The 26,914-nt window shown below is 49.3% G+C and overlaps 2 protein-coding genes across 4 annotated transcripts in view; both read right to left on the bottom strand.

The window, feature by feature from the left end:
- Window positions 1–1,830: 1,830 nt before the first annotated feature.
- Window positions 1,831–7,186, bottom strand: ATP6V0E2 (ATPase H+ transporting V0 subunit e2). The gene is made up of 4 exons (XM_070616735.1): window positions 6,910–7,186; window positions 5,453–5,500; window positions 3,991–4,104; window positions 1,831–3,558 (listed from the first exon to the last, which is right to left on the bottom strand). The coding sequence occupies exons 1-3, from the start codon at window positions 7,011–7,013 to the stop codon at window positions 4,011–4,013; spliced, it is 246 nt and encodes an 81-aa protein (XP_070472836.1). The 5' UTR covers window positions 7,014–7,186; the 3' UTR covers window positions 1,831–3,558; window positions 3,991–4,010.
- Window positions 7,187–7,305: 119 nt separating this feature from the next.
- ZNF862 (zinc finger protein 862) overlaps window positions 7,306–26,914 on the bottom strand; it is a 34,148-nt gene continuing 14,539 nt past the window's right edge. For all 3 annotated transcript variants that reach the window (XM_008541849.2, XM_070616718.1, XM_070616719.1), the window contains 3 exons: window positions 15,167–15,271; window positions 12,207–14,321; window positions 7,306–10,581 (listed from right to left, as the gene is read on the bottom strand). In XM_008541849.2, coding sequence (XP_008540071.2) covers window positions 10,400–10,581; window positions 12,207–14,321; window positions 15,167–15,271 — 2,402 coding nt within the window. In that variant the 3' untranslated portion in view covers window positions 7,306–10,399. The remainder of the gene's footprint in view (window positions 10,582–12,206; window positions 14,322–15,166; window positions 15,272–26,914) is intronic.

Genomic DNA, 26,914 nt, shown 5'->3' with positions numbered 1-26,914 from the left:
GAAAAAGCTCTGGGCTGTCACAAGAGCTTACTGTCTGTTCTAGCCAATATTTGACCATAGGCCTCTGACACCCTGCCCACCCCCCACCCCCCAGACCTTTCTTAGAGCATTTACTTTAAAAAGCTTACAATTGCAAATCCTTCCTCTGTCCCTTTGAGATATGTACGTATGTATCTCCTGCAACCCAGGAACGTCTTTCTCAAGGACCCAAAAGCCCTTCCTCTGAAATGGAATCAGGAAGGATGGGCCTCTGTCCCCCTGTCTCTGTGGAGACGCAGCTGGACTAGTCACTCTGGCACTGACCAACCCTTGCGGTTTTTCACTCTCCTGAGTCTACCTGGGCCCACTCACCCCTCTCCCTCCTCTCTCATTCTCCCTCAAACGGACCAGTCACCTCAGCACCCACTGGACAGAGCTCACATTTCCCCTACTGTCAGTAGTTACAGAATAAAACCCCATTTCATCGCTTTAACGAATGTCCAGCTGTGTTTATCTCTGACAAATCCTGCTCAGCCTGCAGTTCCTGCCTTGGGTGTGGGGCGGAAGCTTCCGTAGGAAGGCAATCCTCACAGAGCTGGTGGGCACCAGAACCTGGGAGGGGGTGCAGCGCAGCCAAGCTCTCAGCCTCTCACCACAATAGGGCTGCACAGGCAGAAAGAAAGGAAGGAAGAGGGGAGCACAGCCACCATGCTGGGAAGGAGCCGCCCCCTCTGAGCTGCTCAGGGGACGCCCAGAGAGCAGGGGCACTCCCCTGGACCCCCCCTCCCCAGGAACTGAGGATGCCTCCACCGTGGTGGTTCAGTGAGAATTCAGAGACAGACACACACATGCCTCGGTCTGACGAGGAGCTGGGGCAGTGCAACACTGGGGAAGCCCAGAACCTGAAGAAGGAGAAGCAACCATTTGTGAGACACCCTCCCCCAACCCTGAGCCTGGACCAGTGATCTTCAGCACCCCAGACCCCAGGCCCTAAGGGGGAATGCAGCTCGGGGAGCAGATGGCCCAGGAGGCTGGGCTTGGTTTAAGTTTCAGCTGCAGGGCTGGAGGCTGGAGGTACAGGGCAGCCTTATGGGGTACGTTCCCCAGGCCCAGGGCCTGACCTGCAGAGACCCAGAAAAACTGACCCAAGAAGGTCCCCTCCTTGTTTCGCCCCCTTCCATCTCTCTAGGCTTTTCAGAGGGTCTGAGGGGTTCGCCTCAAGCTGTCACTTGTCTTTCTCACCTTCCCTGCCCTCCTTCTCAAGGAACCAGTCCCTCCTCTCGAATCACTTCCTTGGGACTTCATGACATTATGCTCACCCACTCTCCTCCTGTGTCCTTGGCAGCCTCTCGTATCCTCGACGGGCTGTCTTCACCTGCCCACCCCACGAATGCTGGCACTCCCCAGGTTCTAGTCCGGGCTTTTCCCATTCACACTCCAACCCCAGGCCTCAGGGATAAGTCATTATTGTTTGAAGATTCTCAGCTCTTCAGGCCGCATCTTCCTCCTGAGATTCACACCCATCTGTCCAACCACTCAGTGGACGTCTCCTCTCCACTCGGAGGCCCCGGCATCCAGGCTGCAGTGGGAGTTGAGGGCCTCAGTGGTCTGGGCCCTCACTTCTCCTGCTTCCTCCTCTATGCTCCTCCCCAGCCCCAAAGTCTTGCAACTCCTCCCGTGAGCTACAATACTCCCTGGCCTGGGAGTGCTAGCTTCTCCGCTCGCTCCCTCCCCATGCCCCATGCAGGAAGCTTATTTTCACCCAGGCCTGGTGAGGAGCAGGTGGAGCCATGAGGAGCAGGTGGATTCGGGCCCTCGGGCATGCAGGAATGAGGCAGGCCACGCTCTGGAGATGTTGAGATGTCGGGGACCCACTTTATTGCAGCCCCAGGAACCATGCACTCTAACCCGGGGCACAGACGAGTGGTGGTCACAGTTCCACTTGAACAAGTTCTCTGTCGTCCTGCCAGGCCGGGCTCTGGACAGAATCCAGCACAGCTGTACTTTCCCTCAGGTCTCAGGAAAATGTGGTTCTCAGTGTCCCCCTGCCAGTGCTGCAGCTCCAAGTAGCTGCCAGTCCCCTTTCCTGTGCCCCAAACCCACCCACTGAGGAAAGGGGTATCAGGTGGGTAGAGCAACAAAGCGAACTTGGCCTCAGCCAGGTCTTCGTCACCAAACAGTAACTTCCCACCACTCACTAGTCACCTGACACGGTCGGGTCTTCAGTACAAGCTACACTCAGCATCCCACTCCAGGAGGCCCACAGAGGTCAGGACAGGAAAAGAGCCTGGTTGGGGGGATGCCTACGGGAGGCCCCAACCTGAGCTCTGAGCAACAGGCCAAGCCCAGAACCAAGAAATCCGGTGAGATGCATCACATTCGCTTGCCCTTCCAAAGATTATACCCACTAACAGGGAAGGATGCCAATCAAATAAATACAGTCAATAAATATGTGAGATTGGCTTATTCCCCTAGGAGGCAATGTGGCAGAATGAGGGACCCAGATTAGCTCTGGGACTGTAGGCAAACATCCAAGATCTCAGCCTCAGCTCTCCTGGGATGCATGAGGGGGTGGGCTGGAGGGTCCCTGGGTTCCCTCTGGTCTGACCCCGACATTTTGCCTCCAGCCTTGGTCAGGCCACGTGCACCTCCATCCCTCACCATCTCCAGTCCACTCTGGAGAAGACAGGTGTGGTGCTGGCCTCTGGAGCCAGGGTGGGCCCAGTGCCCGCAGTGCCACCCAAATCTCGCCTATCCCCTTCTCTTCATCCTCCTGGGGCCCCTACAGTGCCCAGACTGAGGCTCTGGGAATGGGGGAGGGAGCTTAGCCACAGGAGGCAACCAGGTAGGGGAGGAAGGGGGAAGAGGACATTCTGAGGACATATGACTTTCTAAGCAAGCCAATTTAAGTGACTATCAAGGATGCTAAACATAGAGGTTTCAATCTTGGCCCAAATTACTATGTTGCTTTTTTTGTGTGAACATTTTTCCGTTACTTCCACATTTTCAGAAATTCCACATCTAAATGTGTCAGAAAATTAAAGAAGACGAATTCCACGCCAGAGCTGGAAAAGGCCTTTGACACATCCAGATCAGATGGAGCCTCTCCATCTCACAGGTGAGGCGGCCCATGGAGACAGAGACGCTTCCTGGGGTCACACAGCAGGACAGGGGCAGAGCTGATGATAACGGGTCCCTGACTCCCCACCCAGGACTTCCTCTCTGGCCCAGCCCACTCCAGGCTCAGAGCATCCTGGGCTGGATACCCCTTCTCCACGGGACACATGGCCTTCCACGGGCTGCCCCATTTGTAAAAGGCAGACTCCACCCTTGTCAGCTCCTGGCCAGGATCTACTTGGGAGGGGGCAGCGAGAGTTTGAGGGCTGGCTATTGCCTGCTCCAGGCTGACCCTGAGCTTGGGGCTTCCCGAGGCCTGAATTGGCTGAAGGAGGCGGTACTTCCCAGAACCAGGCAGGCCCTGGGGGAGGGAGCACCAGGGGACCAGGACACAGCTGTAGGGGCAGGGATGAAGGGTTGTCAGGGTCAGTCGAGCCAAGGTCATCCAGAGAGCTGGGGCACCTGCAAAGAACATCACATAAGAGGTCACATCCCTGTTGTGGATACCCCCTCTCCCCGGAGAGCCTCTGCACTGGTCACTCAGTTTACCTCAACTGTCCTTCTAGGTCCCTCTGCCCCCACACAGAGTCTCACAGCCCCCACACCCCAGGCCTCGCCTCTCAGAACAGATTCTGCATCCACACCCACCTCCTCCATGGCCTGCAAACCCATAACCCCGGCTGGGCCTGGTGGAAGCACCGCGAGGACCCTGGTCTCTGTCCATCCCCGGGGGCAGCACACCACCAGGCAGGTAGGGAGTAGGTGCCCAGAACTGTTTATTTATTTTTTGCTGAATAAATGAATGCCCGAATCCAAACGCAAACTTCTGACGCTCCGCCCGTTCTCTTCCTCCACACCAGGCCCTCCCCACCCACACCCACCGTCCCCCAGTACCTGGGGCCGGAGCGCAGCTGTCACTCCCACAGGAAGCGCACGTACCAGATGGTCTCATTCTTCAGCTGTGGCCCAAACAGGGGGTTCAGCTGAGCCAGGATGGCGATGAGCCAGCTGCCAGGGACAGCACAGAGAGGGTGAGCCGGGACACAGAAGGAGCCCTGGTCACAGGACCAACACAGCAGCCACAGGGTGTGTTCCAGGGAGCCACCCACACTCCAGCAGGCACACAGGCTCAGTCTGGGGCTTGTGGGGCTTGGGTTGGGTTTGATTTCGTGTTTTTTAGATGTAGAAGATCCCTGAGTTGGGGCTGGACCCCGGGATAAGGGAAGAGGTAAGACAGCCTCCAGGCGCAGGTTGGGAGCTACTCCCAGCTGCGCCCTAAAACATCTCTGGTCTGGGCCCCCCTAGTATGCACCATGGAGCAGGACAGGGCTGGTCTGACAGGAAGCATGTCAGAATCACCCCCTTTTAGGAGGAAGATGAAGGAACTACCCCAAGATGAAAGCAGCTGACAACCAGAGAGCTCCACTCCCAGGCCTGCTGGGGTCAGGACAGGGCCTGTCCGTTAGGCCTTGAGCTCCCCAGGGGCGGGCTGCACAGCCAGGGGGTCAGGCCCCGTCATCATGACTGTGTTTGCCCCACAGCAGCAGAACCCCAAAGGCTCTGGAGGTGCACGACCCTGCACGCCTCAAATGACCGTACGATGGAGCTCTGCCTGGTTTCGCAGGAAGGATCCAGCCCTTTCACCTGTGAATCTCCTGCAGCAGCCAGTCATGTGCCTGACCCCCAGAAAGCTGTCAGAAATCACGGGCTGCTTATCATCAGCAGGATCCGGGTCTATGTTTCATAGATATAATTCCTAGGTGTGGCGTTTTCCTATGTCGCCCCTTTCTGCCCGTGTGCCTCTCCTTTGCAGCCTGCTTTCCCCTGCCCACGGTGGATCTGTTGTTGGTAATCCTCCCACATCCTGTGTATACTCCGTCTCCCCACATTCCCAGCCACCATCCTCTATGTCCTGGTCTCTGAGCCATCAAACCCCAGCCCCTCTGAGACCCTCCCCGGGACAGATGAGGACACTCTGCCAGGCCCCGAAGGACCAAGACGCAGCATCGAGAAAGGGCCTTAGAGATGCTCTGTCCGGGGAGAATTCTGAAAGCCGGTACGTCCCCAGGTATTTAAGCTAACATCTAAGAGTCATTGTTATTTTTTAACAAGTTTCATTGTTTGTTACTAGGACAAAGCTTGTCCAGGGGACACATTTAGAACCAGAATCAGAGTTCACGACTTCTAGCCCATTGCCCTGGTCGCCATTCCAAACTGCCTCCTAAACGTGACTTACAGACTCCGCCTTCCAAGAGCTGAATCTGTCACCACTCGGACAGAGGGGAGCAGGGCTAGGGAGAGGGCGGCAGGAGGACAAAGGCACCGGCTGCTCTTGAGCTGGGAGAGCGGTACTTACAAGAGGTAACAGCACACGGCGGTGGCTACCAGCATGGTGATGATCACTCTGCAATGCAAGAGGACGTCAGGTCAGGACGGACGGAACCGGTGCCCTCAGAAGGCCCCGCGAGGGCCAGAGAAAGAGCTCCCGGTGTCGGCCCTTTTCCCATTGGCCTTCCTGATGCCACCTGAACACAGGAGGCTGAGTTCTACTCAGGGTAAGAATTGCAAGATGGGACATAAAAATGCTAAGTGTCACCTCATGGGGAGGGCGACGTGACCACATCCAAGTTACGTTTTGAATCCTTCCCTTCATCTCCCTTCCCCATCACCCACTGTTACTCCATCTTAGCGTAGCCACGCTGGGAAAAGACACGGCACAGCTACATTTGTGGCAGCCCACCGTGGAGGGGTCTCTGCAACTCAAAATTCACTGGGCAAGGGGAAGGAAATCATAAGACCAAAAGACGGCACAAGAAGCAAGGAGACTGAGAGCTCCCCTGAGGCAGGGGGAGTGGTTATAGAGAGAGCCCAGACTAGCTACTTTGTGTTCACTCAAAGCAGACTAGAGACAGAAGCCTGGAATGCAGCAGGAGAGACTTCAGTTAGACTGAAGAAAGACCTCACCAAGGTTTGCAGTAGAGGTGAGACACAAAAATGATTCACAGAACAAAGCTGTGGGCCCCTCAGCCCTGCAGCTCTTGAAGAACAGAGGCAACACCTATATGTCCAAGCAGTCTCCAGCCAAAGCTACATCGAATCCATGACCTCGGATCTAAAGCACTTCCAGGTGACAGCAGAGAAATCAGCACTTAATTCATTTTGCCAACATTACTAAGCACCGTGGGCCAGTCCCACACTGGGCCCCGGAGTCTGCAGAGGAGAAAAGGACAATCTCCAACCTCGAGGAACTCGTAAGCAAGGAGAGAGGGCTCTTACAACAGAGGATAACACCAAGCAGAAACTCGTAAACGGAGCAACACCTACAGGAATCTGTTGGGGACCTTCAAAAAACAGTGATACTGGCTAACAGTCGTTCAATACCTAAGATGTGCCACGCACCGTTAAGAGTTTTATATGCATTATTTCGTGGAATCCTCACAGTAGCCTTAAAAAGGCAGGTATCACCATCCTCCTCCCCCCCATTTTAACCTATGAAGAAACTGAGGCTTGCAGGGTTGACACTCGCTCAAGGTCACAGCTGGTGAGGAGCGAACAAAATGCACCAGCGGCTGGCTAGCCTTTACTGGCTGGAGGTGGGTGGCCCTTAACTGTCCCCCGTGTCAGTCGGCTCTCCACCTTTCTAAAGCACGACCGTCTCTGCCCCTTGGCCCCGACCACCTGCCTGGTGCCCGGCTGAAGGCGGCGCAGCGCAAACCTCGGAGGAGGAGGGGGCGCCAGGCGGGCCTCGGGCCAGCGCTCGCGGCAGCGCAGGGGAGGGGCCGCAGGGAGGCCGGGCCCGCGAGCATCCCTTACCCGCGGTTGGGTCCTTTCGGCACGAACCAGGGCCCGGCGATGCCTATGAGGCCCCAGAACGTGGTGAAGATGATGACCGGGAGGGCGAAGGAGTGCGCCGTCATGGCCGGGCGCGCGATGCCCAGGCCGGGCTGCAGGGCCGAGGCGCAGATGCTCCGCAGCGCGCGGGGCCGGCCGGGCGGTGGGCACCGAGCATGCGCAGCGGGACCGAGCCGCCCAGACGCGCGCCCGGCCGCCCAGGGGAGCGCGCTCGGCCGGGCCCGACTCGCGCAGGCGCATCAGCGCGTCCCTTGGGGTTGTGGGGCGAGCTTTGCGAGGAGCCAGATCTGGTTAGCTTAGACAGCTTCTGCCATTTCCCGGTTCTGGCTTAGGGGTCTTATAGGACAGAGGCGTGTGTCGAAATAAACTCTGCTTTATTCAGGTAACAAAAGGTTGAGAATCAAACATGGTTTTTTTTAAACTTATTTGCACATCTTTGAAACCAGAGGAAGAGAGGACATCCTGGGGCCAATCACTGGGCGTGTCCTTGGCTGACAGCCACCTGGATGAGGGAACTGGCCAACCTTCACACGGTACTTCTAAATACTTAGCACCGTAGGAGTTCAACTCGGGCTTGAGAGAGAAGGAGAAGGTCGGGAGTAGGTTGACTCTCTGACCCCTCTGGCTGGGAGGCGAGCTGAGGTTCCTCCTGCCCACTGGTCTTTATGGCTACTGAAATCAAACTGTCAAATGCTGGTTATGCAGTGTCAGACCCTCTGGGCACCGGTCAAGGGCTGGGTGTGTGTGTGCGAAATGCCAGGATGCGGACACGGAGATGCGATAAAGATTACGGGTAGGGAAGGAGGGTAGAGGCAGGGCCAGGGTTCTGGCCAAGGACAGAGGGCTTGCTCTTCTATTCCCAATGCCTTTCAGCTGGCTTTCTTGTGAGGCAAAAATAGCGAGCCTCTCCCACAATGGGATCTCTAGGCCCTGGGGCCTGAAATGAAGCAGGAGTCTCCAGAAACAGAGGTCAGCCTGGGCCACAGGCCTCCTGTAAGGCACTCACCAGGTGTCAGCCCTGGGGACCCCACAAAAGCGTCTGCCATCCCCTAACAAAGGAGAGCCAGAGCATGCCTGCGCCCTTGAGAAACGTGGGTTGTGCAAATCTCTGTGATAAACAGCATTTTCCGTGGCCCCCCTCCGTGGGCCCAACTTTCTCACAAGCCAGCCTTGGAGGCTTCTGCAGAGCACAGATGTGGAGAGGCAGGTGCATCCCCACCTGGCCTCCCCTCAGTGCCTAGGCCCGCACAGGGAGTTGTGCGTGTGGACTCACACACAGAGTCGCTCACAGGACTAGCCTCTTGCTCTGAGGATTCTGAAAGGATGGAAGATGGCATGAGGAGGGTGCGTGCCACAAAGTCACCTCAATTTAAAATCCCTATAATAGGGTGGGGGCTACCCTCACCTTAAAGGGCCCTGTTCTCTTCCATCCCACCAATTCACACCCACAGCACCTGGCCTCAGGCAGACTCCTGAACACCACAGAAACTTATGTGAATGGGGCGGGAGGCCGGGGCTCCATCCTGACCACTGCCAGAGCAGCACTGCCAGGGCTCTAGCTCCAAGGGCCCGAGGTCCACCTCAGACCCCAGAGCACAGGCTGGAAGAGAGAGAGTTCCACAGGTTCAAAGGCAGAGAGAGAGAACAGAATTCCTGGCTCGAAGCTAAAGAAAACAGGAAAGCAATGTGCTGAGGCTAAGTGCTTAGGGTGGGGTGCGAGGAGGGAGAGCCAGAAGCACTGGGAAGCAGGGGGTCTGCCCTCATGAGACACTCGATACCAGCATCTCAGGGTCAGGGACCCCCAGCACCTTCTAGGAATGGGAAGTGGAGAGGCTGCTGGTTGAGGGCCGGACAGCTAGGACTCGCAGCACAGAGCAGGGACCCAGCCTGGAGCCGGGCAGCAAGGCCAGGATGGACAGAGCACCACTTCCTGCCTGTCTAAAGCAGGTGAAAGGCCGGCAAAGGAGCCCTTCCCTCTAAGCTCCCCTTGTTCCCATCGAGCTTAGGAAGGCAGGACCCAGACACGACATCCTCCCCAGCCAGAGAGGCAGCCTGGGGCTACCAAAACGAAGCTGCCCTGGAAGGCAAAGTGCTTTACTTCAGGGTGGCAGGACAGATGGGGCGAGGGCGAGCGGGACACCCTTCTGTGCCTCCAGGTTCTCAACCTAGAGGTTCTCAAGCTTGTCCATGAAGTTCCTGGGGGACCTTGCTGAAAACAGCCAGACCCCGAGCTCCCACCCCCCAGGCCCATGGATCTGATGAAGCAGGTCTGGGATGGAGCATATTAACAAGCACCCCTCCTGGTTCTCAGGCAATGGGGGAAGAGTGGCCTAGACCAGCACGCTGACGGCACGTTTAGAGAGCACCTTTTCCCACAATAAGGACGTCATGGCAAGGGACAAGGACAATGGCTGAAGGCAGCGAAGTCACTCTGCGCAGCCCGAGGTCTGTCCTTTGGGAGCTGGTGGCACTGTCACTCATCAGCTCTATGGCAGGCTGGGAGCCAGCAGGCATTTGGATTCTCTGCTGCCACTTCATGGAGAGGGAAACTGAGGTGCAGAAAAGAGGAAGGGATAATCATGGTTGAACCACTGCCTGCGGCAGAGAGGGGCCAGATCCCAAGCCTCCCAAGCACTGGCTTGGCCCTGCCACTCCTCAGAAGCCGGGCTCAGCCTGATGCAGGTCACACATGAGCACTGGACCGGCAGGAGGCATCAGGCTCCCTCCAGGGAAACACTTTCCTCCACCGTCCCAAGCTGCAGCGGGAGAACCGTTCTCGAGTGCTCTGTGCAAAGGGTCTTGGCTTGCCTCATCCTAAAGGAAGGCCCCGGGAAGAGGTAGAGAAATTCCCTGGTGCGAGTCTCCCATATGAAGCCAAGGCTTCCCAGCTTCTGCCATGGAGCCAGGGTGACAGATCCCAGAGCCAGGCCAGCTGTCCCTAGAGCCTGGTCATCCTCTGCCCCTCACCGAGTGCCTTCCCCATGTGCCTGAGGCTGTGGGCAGCCTTCCTGGAATGCCCCCAACTGTCCAGGGGGCTGGCGTGCTCCTTTAAGCCCCTATCCCCAACAGTTGGCCCCACTTCAGAAAAGTCCTCTTGCCACCAGAACATGGGGTGAAATCTCCCATGTGATGGGATTATTTCCTGAAGCACCTTAAAAATGAACTTGAGCTAAGCCCCTTTCTGCATATTTAAGCGCTGTGAGGTCACTGCCCTGCTTAGAGAGGGGCCTTGGTAACAGGTGGTGTGCCTCCTGATTACTCTGCCTCTCTGGGATGTGGGCTTAACGATCTTGTCACTGTCCACTTCCTGGTGCTTAGAGAGTCCCCACCAAACGAAGATTCCAGGGCAGCCTAGAATCTGCAGAGCGCTGTCACCGTGATCACAAGGGGCAGGGCAGCACAGGGTCTCCAAGGCAACCTCTAGGATTCCTGCTCCCACATGAGCTCTCAATCAGGACAGCTCGGGGGCCTCTTGGCCGGTGTGGGGGTACAGGAGTCTGTCGGGAGGGTCCATGATGCAGTCCTTCAGGATCTCCACCGGTTCCCTGTAGGGCGGAATGGGTGGCTCCTGGGTCACAGCCTCCTCCAGATAGAGTGCTCCCATCTTCTCCTTCCTGAGCCCCACCCCTCGTGCTGGAGGAAGGAGAACGCACAATCAGACGGAGGGGAAACAGATGAGATGGTAATGCCCTCCCCTGTCCAACCTTGCCCCAGGGTATGTTCGGTGAAAAAACCACGGCAGAAGAGACTGGCGGCAGGACAGGACTGCTCTCTGCAGGCCTGACCTAGTCCCACTCTGCTATTCCTTCACCCCAAGACAGCGGATCTCACTGGGCTGATTTTGCCCCCCAGGGGACATTTGGCAACATCTGGAGACATTGTGTTGGTACAACTGGGAGGGTGCTACTGGTAACCAGTGGGGATGTAATGGGCAAGGACCAGGCATGCTGCTAAAGGTCCAACAACGCACAGGATGGGCCCCACAACAGAGAGTTATCTGGCCCCAAATGTCACTAGTGCTGAGGTTGAGGAACCCTGCCTGGGAAGGAGGGCTTTGTCACGTAAAATCTGGTAATGTTCTCTCTTGGCTTCAGAGGTACTGGTCCTACTGTCCCCAAGAGAAGAATAACCTGCAAAAGGCACACCTGATCCCACCTTTCTCTCTTTCACCCCCTCAGGGCTGGACACGGACAACAATGCACCCACAAATGCTTGGGTGAAGAGTCCCTGTCTTGGCCCCCCATCTGGGCTCTGCCTGTCTTTTTTCTTCTCTCTGCTTCTACCCTGGGCCCCTCCCCTGCTGCCCAGCTACAGGTCCAGGGCCAGCCTGCTTCCTACAGAGCCTCTGTCAACCCTGGGACCTAGTCCACTGTGGAAGACCACAAACTCAGAGGTAAAGAATGAGAGCGGAGGCAAGAGGAAGGGGACCAGCTATAGAAGACGGCAAGAGATAAGAATCATGGCTCTGTCACTGTCAAGTAAACGTGAATAGCCCAGAGGACCTCTCTGGTTCTCTGTTTTCAGCGACTACTTGAAAAGAGGAAAATTTCTTGCTAAGACTTTCAGTAACCTGCCCTCTTGTATGGTATAACTTCCCCCTCAAGCTAGGCCCCACCCCAGCCCTCCTGGGTAGTGAGGCCTACTCCTCACGACTCCTCTCCTGACAGGCCCCACCCTTCTCCACGGAGCACCTCCTTCACAGCCCCTCTGACCTGCGCTGACCTCTTCCCTCTCCAAATGGAGTCTACACAGCCCCGCTCAGAACACAACGTCACTGCCCGGACCGGTCCAGTCCTCTGGTTATTCCCAGCAGTAGTCTTAACCTTTAAACAGGGCCATTGGTACTACTTGCCAGACATTGTCCTAACCTCTTTACATGTATTAATTCACTTTACAGCTGGAAAACCAAAGCACAAATAGATTAACTTGCCCAAGGTCACATGCTAGTTAGCAGCAGAGTTAGAATTTGAACCTGGGCAGACTAGTTCCAGAAATTCATGCTCTTAGCACTATGCCTTGCTGCCTGCAGTGTGTGTGTCTTGCCTCTCTAGCTGGATCACAAGCTCCTTGAGGGTAGTGTCATGTCTTGAGCGCTCACTGGTCTAGTACACGACAGAAACTCAATGATAACTTAGACCAAACCTACTGTGATGGCCGACTTTATCAGACTCTACCAGATTTGAGGTCCACATGGCATTGGGAAGATAAGATTCCCTTCCCTGTTTTCTCATCTCTAGGAACTCTGCCCGTGTACTTACTTGCATGGGAGCGGGGTGGCACCTGGGCACAGGTGTAGACATGGCTGAAACGCCGGCCTGAGGAGGTCAGGTACCAGTGTTGGATGGCAGGCTGGGGGTCGTACTCTGTGACTGCCACACCATTCACTGCTGTCATCATGAGCATGTTGATCACCTCATTGGAGAGCTTGGTCCTCTCATCAGTCCTGATCCGGTTCATGGCACTGAATCCCCGCTCACAGCAGGAGGTGGAGACAGGCACACAGACTACCACAGCCACGAGCCTGCTCAGTAAGGGGAAGCGGTAGCGCTGGGCCAAGGCGTTCTTACACAGCATGGAGAACGGGAGGTTCTTGGCGATGGCCTTCAGGCCCAGCCACTCCTCCAGGAGTGCTTCCTCACTGTATCCTGGGGGCAGTGAGAGCTCAAAATATCTGGCAAGGGCAAGAATATCATCATTCCCAAAACTGGCAAGTTCAATCCCACTTGGCCAGGCCATGGTGTCAAACACCTCCATGTTCTTGAGCTGCGGGGGACGGTCTGTGTCAAACCTTTGCTGAAGGTACTCGATCCCTGTCAGGATCATTCTTTCCCTGTCTGCCTGGAACCGCTGTTCTGCCATCTCCATTCTGTCCAAGAAGATGCCATGGAGCCGCCCATCCTTGAAGCTGGCATTGAACTCTTCCTCTTTGGGGCCTGCCTGGTGACGGAGGGTCTCCAGCGCTACATAGGCCCGTCCCAGTGTGGAGTTCACCTCTGTAATCAGCACAATCTCTTTCTGGCACACCTCAGACAAAGGCCTATAGATGCTCAGGAAGTCCAAAAGGAAGTGGCAGAACTTGACAAAATGGAAGCTCTTCATCAGCTTCAGCATGCCTTTGGCCCTGTGCCCGATTTGGCCCCCAGCTTCCGCCACACTGTGGAGGTGCCTAGCCAGGGCAGGCCAGCTCACGATCAGTGCATTCAATGTGCGTCTCTTGCTGGCCACCCACCTGATGGCATTCAGGTCCTTCAGGCGGATGATTTCCTGCTCCAGGGGAGCCGCGCCTTCCTGCAGCTCATTCAGCCTCTTGTTTGAGGACTGATAGAACTTGAAGACGGTTCGGATGTGCCGGTCACACTTCTTTACCAGATCGATGCCCCCACAAGCATCTACCACAGCCAGGTGCAGCCGGTGGGCTACACAATCAACAGGCAGCAGCTGGGGGATGACCTCCTGGAATTTTTCGACAAGGCCTCCTCTGCAGCTCAACATGGGTGAGCCATCAGTTCCCAGGCCCACCACCCAACCAGGCTTCCGGAAAGGGATGTCCAGTTCATCCAGGGCAGAGATGATGGTCTCAAAGTATCCATCCACTGTCTCACTGTAGAGAGGGGCCAAAGTGATGTAAGACTCTTTCACCTCCATCTCCTTAAAGTAGCGGATATAAATCCCCACGCAGGACTGGTCGGCGGTGTCTGTGGAGCTGTCCAACAGCACGCTCACACAAGGGGAGTTCCGGACATCCTCGAGGATCTCTTTCTTCAGCGTCTCAGAGATGTATTTGATGAACTGAGTGCATGCGGTGCGATTTCGGTACTTGCCCAAAATCATGGTCCCAGTGCTTTGGAGGAGCTGCAGGATCTTCTCAAAGTCATTAAGGGGCCTTGAGTGGTATGCGATTGAGTAGGCGGCATTGAAAAAGTGTTCCATGTTCGCCATCAAGTCATTGGAGATTTCTGGAACAAGGGCAGCCTGAGGGGCGTCTTCCTTGATTTGGACAGTGTTGACACAGAGCTTGTGTGCTTTGCTGACTTCATGGTATTTTAAAGTCTCCACTTTGAAAGGCCCCGTGTAACCTCGGACTAACCGGGACGATTTGTCATGGAGACTAGGTCTTTCTTTGCAAGCTGAGCAGAAGAGCTTGGTCTCATTTGGGTCAATTACTAACCACGGGAACTGCCCGAACCAGGACCTCTGAATTGAACGGGGTCTGTAAGTCCTCTTGATTTTCCTAGGTCCATCTACTTCTACTTCAGAAAGGCTGGAATTGCAGTAGGAGGTACATGTCTCCACAGAAGGAGCTGGAAGCAATGCAGATGCTATAGCTGAGCCTTGTGTGTCTGCCTCTCTTATGGCCACCATCTTCTTTTTCCCTTTGGAGAAAATCAAACTGTGCTTGATTTTGCTGCCCAGAACTGTGCAGTCTCCTACCAGCTAAGACACCCCAATTCAATAAGTACCCCATATGCAAAGCAGAGAAGAGGAATGTGATCCACCTTTCTAGAAATCATTACTGGCTTCTATTTAAACCCTTCCCCATTATAATCTATGAAAGTCGGTCTGGCTTCCCATGAGTTGTTTGCCAATCCTTGTGGGTCCTTTAGCCAGTCTCCCCCTCCCTATCCACACGGCTACCCTGGGATCATGTGACATCAGCTGCTAATAAGCTTAATTAACCACCTTGGCCATAGATGCTACTGCATAAACAAGTGGCTTTAATTTTCTTGCGAGGCCCACAAAGAAATGAGGTTAAACATCCATAAGTCTTCTAATGAGCCTTGGAAAGAATGGAGGTACAGAAGTCGACACAGTAGCTACCAGCTAATAAGTTATTGACTGAGATATGCAGAACAACAAATTCTCACAGACCAACAGTGTTGTCACTAACAGGAGGAAGGCGGAAGCGGGGAGAGGCTCCCAGGCCTATGGTTCCTCAGAACCAGTCTACCACGCCCCTCCTCCCATCAGCTCTACCACAGGTCCCTCTGGCACTTCTGCTCATCAAAGGATATTATTTTTCCATGTGTCCCAGTTTCCCAGGCTCTCTACACTCTGAGGGCAGGATTCATTTCTTACTCATCTTTGTCTACCCAGAGCCTAGCACAGGCCTGCTGCACAATATGTTCAGGACAAGTATGTCTAAACTAACACTGTGTGACTTGCTGTAGCTACTTGGCCCCTGGACGTGCCCTTCAGAACTCAGTAGGTCTAGACTCACCCGGAGGACGACCTTTCCCCGACTTTGGCCCGTCAGGGTCCTTGATCCAGGGCGCAGCTCTACGTTCCAGTTTGGAGATCAAGTCTGGTTTGGCAGCAGCAGGCCCTATTGTAGGGACAAACATACCGAAGTCACTGCTATGGACCATCAAGTCAAGTACCCACCTGAAGCTATTTCTGGTCAGGGCTGCCTCTGGGGTTGTTGCTTAATAAAGTCTATTCAGCCTGGGGCATGATGAAAACACACCCATCTAGGGTGCCAGTTTATTCTTGACACCTAAGAGGCAGCCAGATTAGGGTATATCCCTTGGCCAGGCTAATAACCTCCTCAGCTCCATGGGCCGGCCTTGGGGGTCCTGAGTCAGCTCAGCGCATCTGCAGCGGAAAGGGTGCAAAGAGCAAGAAACACAAAGCATAAAACAGGAAGACAACTGTCCGTGCATGTGCCCCTCAGCGACACCCACAGCTGGCCTTTGTGCACGTGTCTAATTACACGGATTATTTTAGGGGGCACTTGAAAGGCCCCTTAAAAATGTCTACCACCTGCAGTGGAAGCTGAAACCTGCCTAGAAGGGATTCATGTCCTTGGGTTAAGCACTGCCCATTATTTAAAATGTGAATATTCTTCAGGGGTATGCAAAGAATTGCTTTCTCGATTTAAAATAAAATCCATTAATATCAACTTAAGTGCTTTTGTATGCGTCTGTGTGAATGTGTGTATAAACCTTCTTGGGGAGGACATACAAGCAGCTAGTAACTGTGGGTGCTCCTGGGGAGGGACTAAAGGACAAGGTAAAAGGGAGGAAATTTTCACTATTCATCTTTTGGATTGCTTGACTGTATCTGTATGTATTATAAGTGTGTGCGTATATCCACATATTTACTACTGATAAAAATATAACTAAATAAATTGGTAAAGTGTGGTAGAGTGAACACATATCCTTCTTAAAACATCATCAAGAACGAATAATAATAATAAAAAGCATAAGTCCAAGAGAAACAGGACTAGAAATGTTAATATATTTTTGGAAGAAAGAAAGGAGATAAAAGAGAGAGAAGAACTAACAGAGCTGAGCACCAAATGCTGGCAGAAGGGGCAACCAGGAGAAGGAAGTGGATTTGACCACAGAATCCCTGAAAGATTCTGGACCCGGAGGCCCCAGGTGCGGCAGACGATGGTGGGTAAGGAACAGATACAAACGGGGCTGCCCCGAAATCCTCAGAGACCAGCGGAACCCCCCATCCTTTCATTTAGTCCAGGAGACCAGAAAACACCCCCACACTCACCCGAGGAGGAGAACACTTAGTCTACAGAAAAACTTAACCAGGAGGTTCCAGACCCTGGAAGAGAGGGGACAGTGAAACATGAAGGAGAAGGGTTGCAATGCAAACAGAGAGATGTAGAATCTATACTCTGAAAGGCACGTGACCCGGCTCCAAGAACCGAGGCCCCAAGGTGGAGACTGGGTGAGTTTTCTTCGGAAACACTGAATTGCCGCCCCCACCGCCTCCTCCCCAAAGACCTCTGAACACTGACATTTGCAGGCTCTTCAAGGAGCCATCCAGGTTCACAGCTGACCACCCTACAGGGACACCCACTCCTTAACGAGTGCCAGCCACGCACACAGAGCTTCCACACAGTTTTTTAAGGCTCTACTCTGAAATATGAACGAACCTAAAGACATTTATTCAAGACAAGCCTCTAACATGAAACAAGTAGGAAAAGGATTGGAGGAAGCAGAGATATTGCAGGAAGCAAAACAAAACTTAAAAAAAAAGAGAAACCACACACACACTAGAATGAATATTTCCAGAGAGAAAAGTCATGATATCATCTATGAAAGGAACAATAAGGGCTTTTGGATAAAAAATACGATAGGACAAATTTAAAAATTAAATAGAATTGTTAGAAAATAAAATTGAGGAAATCTCCAAGACAGTAGAACAAAAAAGACAGAAGCAGAAAATAGGAGAAAAATAGGAGAAAAAGAAAAAATGAAACAAAACCAAAAACTCAATATCTAACTAATAGGACTTTTTGGAAGAGAGAAAAGAGAACATAGGAAGAAATAATACAAAAATGTTTCCACAAACTGGAAAATACGAGTTTCCACATGGAAGAGAAGCACCCGACGCCCAGAACAAAAGAAGAAAAATTCCCTATTATTAAACCCTCAGAACACTGGACTAGAGCTAGAACTTCTCAGAGTGGGAAAGATAGGCTGTGTGCGAAGATTTAGGAATGAAAAGGCATTTAGATTTCTCAACAGCACCAGTAAAACCAAAAGCAAGGTTTTCAAAATGCTGAGGAAAATTACTTCCAACGTGGACTTCTACACCCAACCAAGTTATCAATAGTGAGGGCAGAGTAAGGGCATTTCCAGACGTGTGGAGTCAGACAAACTGCCCCCGTGCACCCTCTCTCAGCAAGTTCCCGGAGGATGTGCTCCAACAGCGTGAGATACAAACCTGAAAGGTGCATCCTGGGAACAGGACAGAGACACAGGGCAGTCTAAGGCCACCGCTGTGGGGCAGGCCTAAAGAGGAGCTGGTTTAGACGGAGCAGGGGAATGGAAGACCCAACGACAGAAGCCTCCAGAAGATGAGAGAAACCGATACGTCATAGGGTGTTTTATCATGTGGAAAAGACTCTTCAGAGGAGTTTTATAATTCCACTGGAGCTTTGAGAAGAATTGGTGATGGTACAGAAAACTAGCAAAATAAATTTTAAAAAATTTCAATTCCAGGGGGGAAAAATCCTACGAGGAAGGAAATAACATCATAATATGTGACTCTGATCAGAAGCCAATAATACATAATTATAATTAAGCAAATAATTTACATTGCATTAACCAAAAAATGTGATATACCTGTTCTGAGAGGATGGAGGGAAGAGAAGTGGGGGCCTGGGGTGATGTAAGAGGGCCATATCCTCATCTTCCACAGTAGGAATCAATAGATAATATCTAAAATCAATAAATCAGGAATAGCAATAAACATATGCAACAGGATACTAAAGTGTAATTCTGTCGGCCTGTTTTGGCTGAAGGTCCAAAGAAAAGGACTCAACTATCCCCCATTGCAAAGCTAGACACCGAAGCCGGACCTGGGAAGAGGGCAGCTGGAACACGGGCCGTAACCAAGCGCTGGCCACTAAGAGGGAGGCAGAGTGCAAGGAGTGAAGAGGTCAGGAAGTTGGACATTAGAGATGTTTCTGGAAAGAGTTGTCAGTGTATTATGAGTCCCTTCCCCAACTCCAAGGGGAGGGGTGGGCTTCCTTCCCCTGACCTTAACTCTAATGGAATGACCTCTGGACCTATCTCCTGGAGCTATGGGGCTGCTCATAAATCCAGGCCTGGAGTAGACTAAAGGCAGAAATCGAGAGATGAGCTCCTTCGTGGTGGCCACATTGGGAAGAGCTTACATCCCCAGGGTTTGTCAGAGCAAAGGATCTATAAACGTATTACCACGGTCCAGACGCGGGTCCTGCAGGGAAAGAGATGAGGCCTGGAGCCACTTAAAGGGACTCTGCCCATGACTGTCTACTGGTGTGATGCTCCCAAGAAGGAGCCCATGTGGGCTGACTGCCAAAGCAGACACCCATCTAAGGGGAACTGCAGTAGGAGCTCTCCAGTGATGAGGTGGGGCGTAGACCCCACACCCAGAGAGCAGCTTGCAACTATCCCAGCTACAAGTAACTGGTATCAGCTTACATGCATGTCAGGTAAAGCCTGTCTTGTGCTTCTCCCCCACCCCACCATTCGCCGCCAGTATGCAGCAGAAATCCTGGAACGAGCTAGTGGGTAGGAGAACTCCTTTCTTCCTCCCACAAGATTCCAGACTCTAGACCTGAAGCAGGTTGAGGGGGGAGGGGAAAAAAACTTTAGTTTTAAATGAAGTCCAGATTTTTGACTACTAAACAAGGACTGGACTTTTCTTTCCTTTTTTGGGGGGGGGGGGCGTAAATTTTTCATATTTAAAACTTACAGAAAAGTTTCAATAATAATACAAGGAACGCCAATCTTTTACATTTTGTCCCATTTGCTGTGTCATGCTCATGCGCTCACATGCCCTCCCACCCTCCCTCTTTCTCTCTCTCCTCTCTATGTATATATATACTGTATAAATACATATACATTTTCCTGAACTATTTGAGAGTAAATTGTTTTCATACCCCTTTGATCCCTAAATACTTCCGTGTGTATCATTCAAGAAAAAGGACATTCTCTTACGGGGTAGGCAGAATTCTAACACAAACTCCAGTGACTGCAGACCCTTTCCTAATCCTGGCCCTGGGAGGGTGGGTGGAACCTGTGAAGTGATATCACACCCACAATTACTTAGTTACTGGCAAAAGAGGTTATCTGGGTGACCCACCCTAATCACATCAGCCCTTCAACAGCAGAGGCAGTCAGAGCTTCAAAGCGCCAAGAGGATCCAGTGAACTGCTGCTGGCCTGAGAATGGGGAAGGCCACGTGGAAAGGACCTGATAGCAGCCTCTAGGACCTGAGAGTGATCTCCGGTCCACAGCCAGCAAGAAAACAGGGACCTCAGTCCTACAACTGCAAGGAACTGGATTCTGCCAACAACCCAAATGAGCTTGGCAGCGATCTTTCCTAGAGCCTGCACATAAGAGGCCAGCCTGGCAGACACCTTGATTTGGGCTCTATGAGACCCTAAGCAGAGAACCTGGCTAAGCCTGTCTGGACTTCTGACCTCCAGAACTGAGACAATAAATGGGTGCTGTTTAAGCTACTAAATTTGTGATAATTTGTCGTGTGGCAACTAAAAACTAATGTCTTACATAACCATAGTATAATGATCAAAATCAGAAAATTTAACTGATATACTACTACTATCTAATCCATGGTCCACAACTAAATTTCTTCAATTGTCCCCAAACGTCCTTTATAGCTATCTATATGCCTGTCTTTCCCAGTCCAGCATCTAATCCAGGATCGTGCACTGCACTTAGTTGGCATGACTCTTTAGTCCCCTTTAATATGAACAGTTTGTCAGCCTTTCTTTGTCTTTCCTGATCAGGACTTTTTTTTACTGCAATAAAATACATATAACCTAAAATTTACCATCTTAACCATTTTTAGGTGTACAGTTCAGAGATATTAAATACATTCATAATGTTGTACAACCATCACCACCATCCATCTCCAAAACTCTTTCCATGTTGTAAAACTGAAACTTTGTACCGTTAAACATCCACCCCGCTATTTCTCCCGAGCGAGCCCTGGCAACCACCGTTCTACTTTCTGTCTCTACGATTTTTGACTACTCTAAGTACCTTGTATAAGTGGAATCATACAGCATTGTCTTTTTGAGACTGGATTATTTCAATTAGCATAACGTCCTCAAGGTTCATCTAGGTTGTGGCATGTGTAAAAATTTCCTTCCTTTTTAAGGCTGAATAATATTCCATTGTTTGGATAGACCACATTACACTTATTCATTCATCTGTTGATGGACACTTAGGTTTCTTCCATGTTTTAGCTATTGCGAATAACACTGCTATCAACATTAGCGTACAACTCTCATTAATACAACCCTCATTAACAATTTCTTTTCATTTGTTTTAGATATATACCCAGAAGTGAAATTACTATATATGGTAATTCTATTTCTAATTTTTTGAGGAACTGCCATACTGTTTTCCACAGTGGCTATACCACTTTATATTGCCACTAACAGTGCACAAGGGTTCCAATTTCTCCACATCCTTGCTGACACTTGTTGTTTTCTATTTTTTTTGCTAGTAATCACCCTAATGGGTGTGAGGTAATGTTGAGCATTTTTTCCATGTGCTTATTGGCCATTTGTATATCTTCTTTGGAGAAATGTCTTCAAATTCTTTGTCCATTTGTGAATCGGGTTGTTTCCCTTTTTTTGTTGTTGAGTTTTAGGAGTTCTCTAAGTATTCTGGATATTAATCTCCTATCAGATACATGATTTCCAAATATTTTCTCCCACTGCATGGGTTGTCTTTTTACTCTGTTGATAGTGTCTTTTAACGCACAAAAATTCATGAAGTCAAATTTGTTTATTTTTTCTTTTGTTATCAGTGCTTTGGCATCATAGCCAAGAAATCACTGCCAAATCCAATGTCGTGAAAATTTTGTACTATGTTTCCTTCTATGAGTTTTATTGTTTTAGGTCTTATATTTGGGTCTTTGGTCCATTTTGACTTAATTTTTTATATGGTGTTAGATAAGGGTTGAACTTCATTCTTTTGCATGTGGATATCCTTTTTCCCCCACACCATCTGTTGAAAAGACTATCCTTTCCCCAGTGAATGGCCTTGGCACCCTTGTCAAAAAACATTTGACCATATATGTGAGGATATATTTCTTGGCTTTCTATTCTATTCCATTAGTCTATATGTCTGTCTTTATGCCTGCACCTCACTGTTTCGATTACTGTAGCTTTGTAGTAAGTTTTGAAATCAGGAAGTGTCAGCCCTCCAGCTTTGCTCTTTTTCAAATTGTTCTGGCCTAATATATGGTCTATCCTAGAAACTGTCCCATGTGCACTTGAGAAGGATGTGTATGCTGCTGTTGGATGGCGTGTTCCATGTATCTCTGTTAGATCTAGCTGTTTTATTGCGTTGTTTAAGCCCTCTATTTCCTCATTTATCTTCTCTTCGGTTGTTCTATCCATTATTGTGAGTGGGGTATTGAAGTTGCCAACAAATTATTGTAGAACTGTCTATTTTTCCCTTCAATTCTGTCAGGTTTTGCTTCATATATTTGATAGTCTGTCATTAGGTGTGTAAATGTCTATAATTGTTATATTTTCTTGCTGCATTAAAACTTGTATTAATATATAACGTTCTTCTTTGTCTCTTGCAACCTCTTTTGATTTTAAGTCTATTCACGTGATATTAATATAACCACCCCTGCCCTCTTTTGGTTACTATTTGCATGGATTATCTTTTTCCATCCATTCACTTTCAACTTATTTGTGTCTTTGGATCTAAAGTGAGTCTCCTGTAGACAGCATATAGTTGGATCATGCATTTTCATCCTTTCTGCCAATTTCTGTTGTTTGACTGGAGAGTTTAATCCATTTATATTTAAAGTAATTACTGACAAGGAGAAACTTACATGTCATTTTGCTATTTTTTTCTATATGCTTTAGAGCTATTTTGTCCCTTATTTCCAGCATTCTGTCTTCTTTTGTGTTTACTTGATTTTTTTGTAGTGAAAATGTTTAAATTCCTTTCTCATTTCCTTTTATGTACATTCTGTAGCTATTTTCTTTGTGGTTACCATGGGAATTTCATTTAACATCCTAAAGTGGTAACACTCTAATCTGAATTTATACCAGCTTAACTTCAATAGCATGCAAAAACTCTACTCCTTTACAGCTCTGTCCCCACCCCTTTTGATTGCTGAGGTCACAAAATTACATCTATATACATTGTGTGTGTTCAAAACACAAACTAATAATCATTTTAAATGCATTAATCTCTTTAAAAATGTAGAAAACAAGACTTGGAGTTACAAACTAAAATTACAATAATACAAGCTTTCAGAATAATAATTTTTTTCCTTTAAATGTATTAGACCTACTTAAATCATGTAGCAAACAAAAAAATGCAATTAAAAACCGTTGTTACAATTATACTAGCTTTTGTAATTGCCCACGCATTTACCTCATCGAGATCTTTGTCTCCATATGGTTTCAAGCTACTGTCTCATGTCCTTTCATTTCGCCTTGCAGGACTCCCTTGAGCATTTCTTGTGGAGCAGGTCTAGTGGTAACAAACTCCTTCAGCTTTTGTTTATCTAGGAATATCTTAATTTCTCCCTCACTCTTGAAGGACAGTTTTGCCAGATATAGGATTCTTGGTTGACAGGTTTTTTCTTTTAGCACTTTGAACATATTGGCCCACTGCCTTCTGGCCTCAAAAGTTCCTGATGAGAAATCTGCTGATAATCTTATTGAGGACCCTTTGTGTGTGATGATTTATTTCTCTCCTGCTGCTTTCAAGATTTTCTCTTTGCCTTTGAAAGTTTCATTAGAATGTGTCTCAGTGTGGGTCTCTTTGTCATTTTATTTGGAGTTCGGTGAGCTTCTTGGATGTTTATAGCTATGTCTTTCATCAAATGTGGGATGTTTTCAGCCATTACTTCTTCATATATTCTCTCTTCCCTTTCTCTCTTTTCCTTCTGGGACTCCCACAATGCATTTGTTGGTCCACTTGACAGTGCATCACAAGTCCCTTAGGGTCTGTTCACTTTTCTTCAATGTTTCTTCAATTCTTTCTGTTCCTCAGACTTGATAATTTCCACTGTCCTATCTTCAAGTTTGCTGATTCTTTCCTCTGCTTGCTCAAATCTGCCTTTGAATCCCTCTAGTGAATTCTTCCTTTCAATTATTGTACTTTTCAGCTCCTGATTTTCCTTTTGGTTCCTTCTTAGGTTTTCTATCTCTTTATTGATATTTCCATTTTGTTCAAATATGATTTTCTTGGCTTTCTCCACATCTTCCTTTAGTTTTTTCAGCATCTTTAAAAAAGTTGTTTTAAAATATTTGTCTAGCATATCTGCCACCAGGTCTCATTCAGGGATAGTTTCTGTTGGTTTATTTTTCCCTTTGAATGGGCCATACTTTCTTGGCTTTTTTGGATGCCTAGTGATTTCCTGTTGAATACTGAATATTTGAATCTAATAATGTGATAACTCTGGAAATCAGATTCTACCCCTTCCCCAGGGTTTGCTGCCTTTATTGTTTTTATTGTTTTGTTGTTGTTGTTGTTGTTGTTGTTGTTGTAGGCTATCTCCGTGCCAAATATCAGCCTGAGGTATAAACTTAAGGTCTTCTTGGGTCTTTTTAAACCTTTCCCTAGGCATGCACAGTCACTTTCCAATTTTCTCATATATATAGTTGCTTTTGAATGTCCTAGTCATTTGTGTCTGATTTCCAAAAGGAGAAATGGAGAAAAATGAAGAGAGGGGAAAAAGGGTACTTGCCCTTTAAATCCTGTGAAGGTCACTTCAGTTAGAGGAGGAGGGGCTTGCAAAAATGCAGGGCGGTGGAGGGGGGAGGGCTGCAACAATGGCTGCCTGCCTCTTTGTCTGCACGTCTGTGATCAGAAAAAGCAATCAGCAGTCAGAGCATAGATTCCCAATATTGGGAGGAGAAGGTCCTTTTTGCCCATCCTGGCTCCTGCAAGCTGCTCCAGGAACACAAAGCTGCCTGCCACAGGGCTGGGGGTGGGGGATGGGTAGCTGCTACCGTGCTAGGAGTTGGAATTGACCTAAATTTACCATCCAAGACTTCTCCTGGAAGCTGCAAGCCCTCAACAGCCTCCAGAGTTCCACAATAGTTACATCAGACGCATCCTGCCAGTGCAATTGCTGTCTAGATGGGGAGACGGATTCCTGGTGCTTCTTATCGTGCCATCTTCCCTGACCCCTCCTCCTGACTCAGGACATTTTTGAAGAGTACTGTACCGCATATTTTATTAATCAAAATTAGATCACTAATGTAACTAAAAATGACTGGAGGACTTTCTGTTAGCTGAGTGTGATAAGAAACACGCTAGCCATGCCCTAGATTTCAACCTGTCAAATAAAACCAAAACAGAGGTCACAGTTTGAGTATACCCCTGGACCAAACACTAATAATCACGTAACCAGATATTAAACTGTCTTGATTTCCCCCAAATGGGGACCGTGACAAAACTTAAGCTTTCTTCATGTGAGTGTGACCTTAGAGACTCCTAGTCAATCAGCTACACACAAGAAAGCTTACACGGTACTACTACCCTAAAAAGAATGTAAGTTTCTAGTAATCAATCACAATAATTTAAAAAAAAGATGTATTCCCTCATTCATGCTTTATAAACTGAACTTTTAACTGCTGAGAGCCAAGCTTGTAACCACTTTGGGCTTGACATCTCCCTGTTCGTGAACAGTCTGCTTCTTGCTCAATAAAATATTCACATCAAGCAAAGCTCTCTGGATCTTCTTTTGACAACCCAAAGGTTGAGAGAGAAAGGCCCGACAGAGCTGATCCAAACAAGCGGTGACGGAAACGAATGAAGTTGTTTCATTGCTACATCCTACCAAAATTCACTCTTTCAAAAATAAAGCCTACATGTATTCCTTAGAAGCAATGAGGCAAATCACTAGAAGAAACAGCTAAAAAGATTCTGAGGAGGAAGACTCAGTAACAGAGAAAGGTGGGACAGGGGATTGTCATTTTTTTTGTTATGTCTTAAAAGAACTACTTTGATTTAAAAAAATAATTGTAAAGAAATATTTTTAAAGAATAAACACACGGGAGACTGAATATCCTGAACCTGTCTGCCTCAGTTACATTCCCTTTGGGGACTAGCCACCTTTGATTGCCCCTGACACCACCAATGGCCCCAGAAGCACTGTACCCTGATTGCACCTCTTTGAAGCTATGGCTGAAATGTTGCCAAAAACCTTTTCTTTTTGTCTCTTCCAAACAAGTGAAGCAGAAGGGAATTTTCAAACAGATCTTTCTGTCTTAGTAATGGAAAAATGGCTAAGGGGACATAATTATGGCAAGCACATGCACACTAACACTCACGTCCCATAAAAGTGCATAAAAGTGGCTTGGCTTACAAAGATTTCTGATCCTTCTAGGCTAACTCTATCCGAAGCTGGCAGGCCCTACCCAGGATTCGGTTCTGGGACAGCTCCGGCACCTTGCCTTGGTTCTTCTCTAGCTCCTGCACTGCCTCCACTCGGAGGCCAGATCACAGGGCCCATCATACAGCAGCTGGCCTCCCAGACATCAAATCAGCCATTCTAAGTCCTGCTGATCTCAGTGGGGGCCTCCCGCTCAGTGTTGGTTTCCATTCAGTGCATGACTTCTTTCCCCAGGTATGTGTGATTGATGACCTCACCTGTAGATGAGACACTGTCCGCCAGAAGTAAGCGACTTGCCACTTAGCATATGACGACATAGTCACTAATAAAAACAAGGGTTACCACATAGTCCTTATATTGGCATGTTTGCTTCTATTAATGACAAACACTAGTCTCTTAACAGTGGAATGTAACACAGTTTTCTTTTTGGGTAGAAGCAAGAGATGTCATCAAATATGGCCAAAGTCTGAAGCCAGAATTTAAAGTACAGAAATAAAAGAACAGTCAGAAACTCTGCAGAGTGAGAAATTACGTAGTTCTAAATGAGCAAGTCCACAATCCATAGTCAAAATGATTGTCGTCTACAAGTTCAGCCCCATTGATAACACAGCAGGTGAGGCCAAGGAGGCTGTGATTGGACCTAACTGGGGAACACACCATCTGTTGAAAAGCTTAGGTTTATGTGACTTAACTACCAAACAACTGATAGAAATATCTATTAAATTTGACTGCACAAATTGAGACTGTCTTTTTAAAAACAGGTGCATTAATTATAAAATCTAAAAGAGCAAATCTAGCAGCTGTAAACCCTGAGATGAGCAATGGAAGAATCAGCCAGATTTCCTCAAATGATAAGAGCAAAAGGAAATCAAGAGCACAAATGCGCTGCGATGTGGCGTGAGGGCCACTGGACAAGATGCACTCAACCTGAGCTCCAGTGACGCAACCTGATCGCCCCCGGGCCGTCAGTCCCTTTTCTCCAGCTCAGTTCTCGGGCAGGAGAGAGAACTTACAGTGACCTACCGAGAAGGTCTCAAAGAGCCAGACGGAACTACTTCACTCTCTTGCAAGAGGAACTGGAGATGGAAGTGGAGACATTTTTTTTTTA

Source organism: Equus przewalskii, chromosome 4, assembly GCF_037783145.1.
Source record: "Equus przewalskii isolate Varuska chromosome 4, EquPr2, whole genome shotgun sequence".
Lineage (NCBI taxonomy): Eukaryota > Metazoa > Chordata > Mammalia > Perissodactyla > Equidae > Equus > Equus przewalskii.
Note: the sequence above shows the minus strand (reverse complement) of the source record. Positions and strands in the feature narration are given on the sequence as shown.